Here is a 9,409-nt window from a genome sequence, read left to right on the forward strand (position 1 = left end):
CCCCCCTCACCCCCGCTGCGCCCCGGCTCCTCTCTGCCCACCCAGCTCTGTGGGCTGGGGCCACTACACGTCCCATGCCAGGCGACCGTCCATTCCTCCAGCTGGCACGCCCCGTCCTGGCTTCGCTCTCCTTCCTCCGTCTCTCTTTCAGCCTGTCTTTCTTCCCCTATCCCTTTGGTGTCTGATTTTCTGTTTACTTCTTTTTCCCTGTCTGTCTGTCTCTGTCCCTTTTTGTATTTCTGACTCAGGGAGTTAGCCTGTTTTCCACTCTCTCTCTTTATTTCCGTCTGTCTCTCTATCTCGGTTTCTCTCTCTGCCTGTTGGCCTGTGTGTGTGTGTCTCTCTCTGTCTGTTATCTTTATTTCTCACCCCCCTTTCCAGTTCCCCGTTCTTCCCCTCCTCCCACGCCCCTTCTCCTTGGAGGTTTGGGAAAGGGACTCACTGGGCACCGGGTGCGCCCAGCAAAGCAGCGTAAGAAGGAGGAGGGGGTCAGAGGCCATAGGAAGAGCAGCCCTAAGGAAGGGACTGGATGGCCCCATGGGAGGGGAGGGGCCACAAAGGGCTGGAGCTGACCACTCTCAGCCAGCCCCCTCCCCAGATTTCCCACTCCACCCCACTCAGGGAGTGTAAGGAGGATGTCACCCGGGTGGGGACCGGATGGCTCTGCAGGCGGAGGGGGTGGGAGAAGAGACAGCTGGGGGCTGGAGCCATCCTGGCCACGCCCAGCCAGCCCCCTCCCCTGGCTCCCGGAGGGTGTGATGTGCGCGGTCACCAAGGCCCAGCTGCTCCCTCTGGTGGCCAAACAGGGCAGGGCCGCTGCCCTGCCCCAAACCCACAGCCTCCAGGCCAGCCTGAAATTAACCCCTTGAGTGCCCACCACCCGCCGTGGATAAGGAACCAATGCAAGCAAACAATGATGGTGATGGTGCCACCCCCTCCCTCAGCGTTGGCTCTGCACTAGGCCCTGTCCTAAAAGTTTACTAGCTCGTGCTAACAGCTCTCTAAGGTTGACCCTATTATATGGCTATTTTACAGCCACAAACGCTGAGGAGAGAGGTCAAGTAATTTGCGATTTGGGTTGCTGACTGGGGCTGAGCCAGCACTCAAGCCCCGGCAGCCGGCTCCAGGGCCTGTCTCGTGATTTTTGTGTTCTTTCTTGGGAGACCAGAACTCATGAACACTGGTTGTTTTCATTTGGACTCTGCTTTTAGCATTAAATAAGCAAAATCCAGAAATAAATGACACGTGTTCCCCAACCTGAAAGAGTAATAACAATAATCATTGAGCACTTACCGTCTGCCTGACTTAACATGAATTTACTCGGTTCTCACAACAGCCCTGTGAGGTGGGACCCCCACTTTGCAGGTGGGAAAACCGAGGCAGGAAGTGATTAAGTGATTCGCTTCATGGCACTGGACAGATCTAAACCTAATCTCCGTCCTCCCACCCCTGAGGGAAACACACGGCATCTCTGGCTACGGCTGCACACGCCTGGAAGACATGGAGGACAGGGGGCTCACCGGCACCAGCTCAGGAAGGACCACGGGCTCGGTTCTGCGTGGGGTCAGGCGAGTCGTTTGACCTCCCTGACCCTCAGTTTTCCCATCTGTCGAGGGGGGCAGTCGGTGGCACCCACTCCCCAGGTGTGCAGAGCACTCCGTGAGATGAAGGAGGCCGTGGCCCCCGCTCGTGGGTCAGCGCAGGGTAGGCGCCCCGCCGTGGTCGGCAGGCCTGGGTGTGGACTCCGGACCCAAGTGCTTGTCCTGGACCCAAACGGCTCTGTGATTTGAGCCAGGCCCTTCAGGTCTTGGTTGCCTCAGTTGTACAGGAGGGATGATACACTTCTTTACGGGGTCTTTGAAACGATAAAGAACTTCGTTCCAGGGACACAGAGGGGACGCAGGCACGCCTAAATCCATACTCACAGAGCACTCAGCCACCAGAGTTCTCGCTGCGGCTCACGAGGAGAATGACAATGGCGACAGTGACAATACCTAACGGGTGCGTGTCACTGACTGCCGGGCTTTGTTCTAAATGTTTCCCACGGATCGTTTCCGACGGTCCTCCTAACTTCCCTCTGAGGTGACTACTGTTTTATCCCCATTTACAGAAGGAGACACTGAGCCTCAGAGAGGTTAAGTCACGGGCCCAACATCACGCAGCTAGAAAGTGGCTGAGCTGCTCCTCTCTGGAGCAGTTGGCCTCGAGAGGGAGGGAAACCAAGGACAGGCTGGAGCTGCTCCCAGCCCTGCTTCACTTCTCTGCTCCTCTGTCAGCCTTCCCCAGGGTTGCATAAACATCAGGGTTATCATTAACCAGAGACTGCTGGTGACCCCGGGGTGCAAGGCCATGAGGGGCAGAGGCTCAGACATACAGGGGCGAGGGGGTGTCGCAAAGCCCCCTGGGTCCTCTGAGGCGGGCTGTGTCTGTGCCTGCGGATAAGCATGTTCACTGGCTCCTGGCTCTGGTGTCCTACGGAGTCTGGGCCCGTGTCTAACTCTTCCGGGCTGCGGGCCGTTTCTGTCCGTAAGCACCGGGGACCTCAGCAGAATCAGCTCCACCTTGCTAAACCTCGGTTTGCTCATCTCTAAAATGGAGTTAATGACAAGACAGTGTGGGGTTCAGAGGCCTCCGAGCCTGGCCCGGCGTTATCCGTACGACCTTAGCGATTTCTCCATTTTATAGGGCAGAAACGACACAGAGGGGATCCATGGGCCGCTCAGGGTCACACAGCCAGGAGTGGCAGAGCTCAGAGCTGATCCCGGGTTTCTCCGTCACCAGTGCCTGTGAAGCTGGCCCGCCCACGAGAAGGGCACCATGCGTGTTGTTCTCCGGGGAGTCCTCCTGGCCACGTGAGATCAGGAGAGTGGGGGTTCAGCCCATCAGCACACAGCGGGTGGTGTCTCCAAGTACGCGAACACAAGTGCATAAGCGTGTTCGTCTGTGCCCGAGTGGCCAGCTATGTCCTGTTTGTGCATTCGTGCATTTGTGTGTGTGTGCGTGTTGCGTGTGTCCACAAGTGTGTCTGTCAGGGTTGTGTGGCTGGTGGTGTTGTGGGCTGTGTGGGAGGGTCCTTGGGTTTCCCCGCGGGTGTGTTATTCTCTGTGTGTCTGCCTCTGTGTTTGTATGTGGGAACACACGTGTATTTGTTTGCTTTTGTGCCCAGATAAACGGGGTCTTTAGGTTTCTGTGTGTGCGTGTGAATGTGCGTGGTGTGCACCCCTGGGGAACCTCACAGCCGGCAGCGGAAAACACACGCGCACACACACACACACACACACACACACACACTGAAATGCCCCCAAAATAGCCCTGTGGCGCTGACCAGGTCTCCACAGAACCCTGGGGTCAGGGGTCAGCGGGCTCCTAAGGGCTCAAATGGCCTTAGGTCCCAACTGGGCCCGACTCCCAGGGGGCCTCACAGAAAGTCACTGACACCTCCCACCGCAGGGCAGAAGCTGTCCGGGGCGCTGGGGCGAGCGTGCGTGCGTGCGTGTGTCTGCAGTCCAGGCCTCCCTGCCGACACCTCCTCTCCCCAGCTGTCCCCAGCGCCGGTAGTGTTCCTCCATCTGAGCCGAGAGAGTTAACCTAGCGGGCCAGGGCGGTCTGGGCTGGGGGCCGCCCCCTGGCCCCCCTCCAGCCCGGGCTCCAGTTACAGCTGCTGGTTGGGGAGGGTGAGGGTGGGGTGGGGCCGGGAGGGGAGACCGCTGAGGGCGGCGCAGTCTAGCTCTGGGCCAGGGGGTCCAAAGTGCTCACCCCCGGCACAGCCGGACGTTTGGGGGCCTTCTTTCAGCAGGGGACAGCCTGACTGGGGTGAGCGTCCCCTGCCCTCCCCTCCGGGCCTCACCCCTCGCCTGGCTGGGCCACCTATTTTGGGAGCAGGAGTGGCCAAGCCCGTGGCTTTCCAGGCAGGCCTGACCCAAGAGGAAGGGAGCGTGGTGGGGACAGTGGGGTTCCCCGGGAGCGGGAGTGCGGGGCGCAACTCCTCCCTCCCCTGCTGCAGAGCGTGCACCCTGGTTGGGGTGGGTTTGGGACACTCACGTGTGTGGGTCAGATTGCGTCACTGTTTGGGAGCACGGGAGGCTCAGATGAGGAGTATCGTATTCGTGACTGTCTCCACCCCACATCTTGCTCCAACCAGAGGTTTGGGGAGTGGGCGTTGTCACTGCGTGTGCTCGTGTGCTCGCGTGTGTGTGTGTGTGTGTGTGTGTGTGTCCCTGCCCCTGGCATCTGTCTTCTGTCTCTCAGCCTGGCTGGTCTGGGCCTCATGCGACTCGCCTGGTGTCTGCCTATGAAAGTCACCCAGAGGCAGGCAGACAGGGATGTTTTCCCCTGTTCTCATCATTTCCAGAAGGAGAGAAGGGGTGGCCTTCCCCACAGGGGCAGCCTGTAGCCGTGTGGCAGCCCGGCCTCACCCTGGCAGGGTTGGGAATGACCCCCCAGTGGGGGAAGGAAGGCTGTTGCCATGGTGGCCTGTGTGAGGCAAATTCCTCCAGGGTGAAGTGGGAGATATTTATACCCAGGGTCAGGCAGAGAGCCGGCCAGCGGCCGAGGGCAAGAGAGCTGGGATATCACACGGACGCAGCAGGGCCGTGGTGGGAGGGCAGGTGGGCCCTTGCATGTGTCTCTCACCCCTCCCCGTGTGTCTGTCTCTCAGTCTGGGTGGGGCGAGCCATCCCAGTCTTCCCATTGGGTAGGTGTGGGGAATCTGGCGCCTGCTGTAGGGCGGCCCAGGCCTCCGGGAGACCCCTGTGACTGTGTGTCTCACCCCTGCCCATTGTGGCTTGTTTTGGTGACACTGTGTCCGCATGAAGCAGGGGGTGCCCCTGTTTCTCAAAGTGGCCAAGCTGGATGATGGACGTTTTTGGAATCACACCCCCACCCCGGGAGTCTGATTTAACCCCTTGGGTTCAAGCCCCAATGGTGGGGGTACTAGGAAACACGTTTCTTGACCCTTGGTGTTCTCCAGGACAATGGCATCTCTCCACCACATCTTGGTTCTCTGTGTGGGTTTCCTCGCCATGGCCAACGCAGGTGAGTCTGGGGTAGGTAGCCCGCTACCCACCTCAGCCCCGAGGGAGGGGAGGGAAGCTTTTCAAGAGAACCAAGTTGGAGACTCCAACTTAAACAGAGTCAGTGGGGTACCAGGAAATTGGAGGTTTCACGTGGGGGAGGGGAGGGGAGGATGCCCAGGGCAGACAAAGGTGGAGGGTGGGATGGAGCCCCACTTCCCGCACAGGACAGAATCAAGGACAACACGGGATGAGGCGGGAAGCTGTAGCAGTTAAGTGACCACCTGCCCCCCCACCCCTGCCCCAGGACAGTGCAGATGAGGCAGCTAAGACCCAGAGAGGGGTGGACAGCCTGTTCAGGGTCCAATAGTCCCCAGACTCTCAGCCCAGGACAGGAAAGCCCCCAAAAGGTCTCTTTATGCCCCTTCCTGTCCAGGGCCCCAGGAAGCATCCAACCCTTGACTTCTTTCTCTTTCCAGAGGCTCCACAGGAACACGATCCATTCACCTATGGTGAGGGCCGGAGGGGCATCTATGCTTGGGAGTTGGGAGGGTGGGTGGCCTGGGTTTGCCGGTCCTGTTCCCGCTCCTCCTCGTCTCTCTCTTCCTTTATCTCTGACTCAGTATTTACATCTCTGTCAGTCTCCTTCTCTCTCTTTCTCTTGTCTCTCAGAAGGCTCTCTGACTCCTTCTTGTTTTTATCTCCCCTTGTCTGTGTCTCTGTGTCTCCGTGTGTCTATTTGACCCCTCCCTGTCTCTCTGATTCTCTTTCTCCTTTTACCTCTCAATGTCTTACGGCTCATCCTCTGCGGCCACCTCCCTTTCTCCCCTCTGTTCCCCTCATCCTCTCCATCATCCTCCCCTACTTTCTTGTTTCCTCCCTCCTCCCTGCCCTGCCTACCTCTTCCTTTTCCTTCCCACCCCCTCCTCTCCCCATCCCTCTTCTCTTCCTCCCACATCTGTTTCCTCCTCTCATTGATCTCTCTGTTCTCCTCCCTGATCCTCCTTGCCCCTTCCTCCCCATTCTGCCCCTCTCCTGTCCTTCCTCCTCCCCTCCCTGTTCTCACTCTCCTCCCTGCCGCCCACAGACTACAAAACCCTGCGGATCGGAGGCCTTATCATCGCCGGGATCCTCTTCATCCTGGGTATCCTCATCGTCCTGAGTGAGTACCCCCACCCTGCTACCTCCAGCCCCCGCAGGTGCCGGGTTTCGTCCCCGCCCCGCCCCTGCCCCGCCCTCTGTCCCGCCCCCATCCTGCCCTGGCCCGCCCGGTTTACGCCCCTACCCTACCCCGCCCCCGCCCCGCCCCTACCCCGCCTCTGTCCCCACGGCTCCGCCCCTCGCGAGCCGGCGCTGGCGCTCGAGCGCCGCTCGGTGCCTGCCCGGAGCGGAATCTCAGCCCCGCCCTCCTACCCCCACCCACAGGCAGAAGATGCCGGTGCAAATTCAACCAGCAGCAGAGGTAAGAGGCCCCTCGGGGCTCTCACTCTCCTCCTTCCGCTCTAGAAGGGCGCTGGGAGTGAGGCAGGGAGTCCACTCGACCCACAGCCAGAGACCCTTCGGCAAATACGTATTAAGCACCTACTACGTGCCAAGCCGCAAGCCAGGCCCTGGGGACCAAACGGCGAATAACTAAACTGCCCTCCCTGCCTGGCTGAGCTCCCAGCCCAGTGGGGGCGGCGGCCGTGGGTTCCCGCAGCCCCACAAATATAAAATCACAGAGCGTGGTAAGTGCTGCGAAAGAAGGAACCACGGCGAAATGAGATCACCGCACTTGGCGGCCCAGTTTAGCTCAGAGTCCTGTTCCCAGCTCTTTGATTCATCTCTAAATAAAAATGTAAAGCAATGTATGAATCCCTTCTCCGTGTGAACACAATTCTAAATGTTATTTTAAAGACTGGCTAATGTTTAGTCCCACGTGCCAAAAGATATTGTTTTATCGTGTATTATGTTGTTTACTCCTCCCACCCCTTGCATGAGACTGTCGTTAACAGCCTCATTTTATCGAGGAGGAAACCGAGGCGCAGGGAGGTGAAGTCACTTGCCCGAGATCACTCAGCTAGAAGATGAGGGTTCTGGGTTTCTAACCTAGGCTGTCTCCAGGCCGTCTGTCCTCAAGCCCTTCGGCCATCCCTCCCCCACCAACTTCCAGTCTCTGCCCCAGCACTCCGGGAGGCACTTGGAGCGCGTCCTGCCACACGCTTAAACTGCTCCTGGGTGCGCCCGACTTTCTAGTTTCTGGCGGCCCCCGAGCCTGCTCCTCGCCGGTCTCTGGCCCTCAGTACAGGGGTCTGTGAAATGAGGGCTGTACTGGCGGGTTCCTGGGAGTATCTGCCTCTCTTTTTTCATCCCCACGTCCTTCTGCCTCTCCTTTCCCAGGACTGGGGAACCGGATGAAGAGGAGGGAACTTTCCGCAGCTCCATCCGCCGTGAGTCTGGGGGAGACTTTGGGTGTTTGGGGGTGAGGGCTGGTTCCAAGAACCCCTTTCCCGGTCCTCTCTGGGCGTGCGGAGGGAGAGACTTGATCCGACAGCGAAGGTCCGGGAGTTCCCCTGTCGCTCCCCCCTCCGCGGGAGCTGGGGTGCCCCTCCTGACACCCGAACTCTCCGTGTTCCCCCTCAGGTCTGTCCACCCGCAGGCGGTAGAGACACCTGGCGCGATGGAACCCAGCCAGGTCCTGCAGCTCGGGCTAGGCTGGGGGAGGGGGGCAGGAGAAGGGGACGAAGGGTGGGATGAGATGGCTGGGGGGCTCTGTTGCCCCTCACCCTTTTCACCCCCACAGGATTCCCCTGGCACCTGGCGCCCCCCACCCACCACCTGAGCACCACCACCACCTGGACTGCCCTCTTCCCCAGCCCTGCCCCCACAGACTCCTCTCTGCCGCCCAGACTTCAATAAAACGTGCTTTTCTCTCTCGACAGCGCTTTATGGATCTGTCAGTCCCTCTGCGCGAAAGCCCGGGCGCCCCCTGGGCCCCGGCAGGGGGCGCCCCCACCCTTGGGGAAGGGGCGGGGACGTCGGCAGTGGGCGGGGGCGGGGGCGGGGGTGGCCGGGACGGGGGCGGGCTCTCCGGGCCCCCATTGGCTACGGCACCCCCCACACGAGGGCTCCCCCATCTCCCCCCGACATCAGTCCGTCCCGCTTCCAGCTGCCGCAGCCGCGCCTTCACCACCTCGGCCTCCAGCCGCCCCCTGCTCCGGTCCGGCATGGCGACCCCGACCCAGGCCCCCACAAAGGGTGAGCGCCGCCCGGGGAGAGGGCGCGCGGGTGAGGGTGGGGGAGGCTCCGGGATCTCAGAGCTTAGGAGAGAGGATCTAGGGAGATTCCAGTACCGAAAAGGGAGGGGAATGGGGAAGGGGGTGTCCGTTCCTTCCCAGGGCGGAGGCCCCTGCAGCGCACCCCTTGGCGCCCCTCCAGGCCTCTTGGACACCCCCTCCCGGTGGTGTCGTTTCTGTGCGGGACCCGCGGTTGGAGAGCGGCAGTCCCGGGAGAAAGGATGCGCGGACCGGTAGCTATGGCAACCAGGCGGCTGGTCCTGCACAGCGGTGGTAGTGGACGCGAAGGGACGGGCTTCGAGGGTGGGAACGGGTGGGTCTGCGACCACGGAGGCTCTGGCACATTTCAGGGTCTCCGAGGTGGGCAAAAGGAGGGGGTCCACGTCCCTCTTTCTTCCAGCCCTGGCGCCTATGGTGGGTGTCTCCTGAAATCTCTGACAGGCAGGTTCAGCGGGAAGGAGGGAGAAAGACGGAAAGACAGTGGGGGAGAGAGCTGGAGGAAGTGAGAGAGAGAGGGAGAGAGGAGAGAGAGGGAGGCAGAAAGGAATGTGGAAATTGAGAAAGCCTGAGAGAGAGAGAGAGAGAGAGAGAGAGAGCGAGCACGAGCAGACCCCGAGTCAGAGATGCAGAGAGAGACCCGGGAAGAGCACCGATATGAGACTGAAAGATATTCAGAGAGTGAAGGGGAAGGCGGAGAGCAACAGAAAGATGCAGAGAAAGAGAAAATCAGAGACAAAGAGACAGAGAGGCGGAGAGAAAGACATAGAGCAGGAGAGAGCGATGGACCCACCGCGCGGGAGAGAAATGGAGATAAGGAGGAGCACCATGGGGTGGGGCCATGCCACTGCAGGGAGCCCCCTTGGGCCAGAATGGGTGGCAGGACCCTCCTTCCCAGCCCACATCCAGGGGTGCTGTCTGGTCCGGGAGGTGCACTCGAGCGTGCACACAAATGTCCCTCCTCACCCCCATCCAGCCACACGGCAGTTTACATTTCACACCCCTTAACCCAGTTATTCACCCACTTAAACACCCACTGCCCCCTGAGAGCCCCCTTTCTTGAGCCCGCCTCTGCAGAGGAGCAAAGGGAAGAATGCTTTAATTGCGGGGGGGGGGAGGGGGGGG

General features: G+C 60.3%; 1 protein-coding gene across 1 annotated transcript; it reads left to right on the top strand.

The window, feature by feature from the left end:
* Positions 1 to 2,444: 2,444 nt before the first annotated feature.
* FXYD1 (FXYD domain containing ion transport regulator 1) lies at positions 2,445 to 7,930 on the top strand. Its single transcript, XM_047834640.1, has 8 exons — positions 2,445 to 2,526; positions 3,819 to 4,143; positions 4,970 to 5,034; positions 5,492 to 5,524; positions 6,100 to 6,174; positions 6,438 to 6,474; positions 7,392 to 7,441; positions 7,635 to 7,930. The coding sequence occupies exons 1-8, from the start codon at positions 2,445 to 2,447 to the stop codon at positions 7,655 to 7,657; spliced, it is 690 nt and encodes a 229-aa protein (XP_047690596.1). The 3' UTR covers positions 7,658 to 7,930.
* The last annotated feature ends 1,479 nt before the right edge of the window (positions 7,931 to 9,409 follow it).

Source organism: Prionailurus viverrinus, chromosome E2, assembly GCF_022837055.1.
Source record: "Prionailurus viverrinus isolate Anna chromosome E2, UM_Priviv_1.0, whole genome shotgun sequence".
Classification (NCBI taxonomy): domain Eukaryota; kingdom Metazoa; phylum Chordata; class Mammalia; order Carnivora; family Felidae; genus Prionailurus; species Prionailurus viverrinus.

Bases quoted from the DNA above. Each gene is read 5' to 3' on its own strand.
- FXYD1 (XM_047834640.1), top strand. From the start codon at position 2,445: ATGTTCACTGGCTCCTGGCTCTGGTGTCCTACGGAGTCTGGGCCCGTG. The intron at 2,527-3,818 runs GTAAGCACCGGG...GACTGGGGTGAG, and splicing joins GCTGCGGGCCGTTTCTGTCC to CGTCCCCTGCCCTCCCCTCC. The intron at 7,442-7,634 runs GTGAGTCTGGGG...GTTCCCCCTCAG, and splicing joins TTTCCGCAGCTCCATCCGCC to GTCTGTCCACCCGCAGGCGG.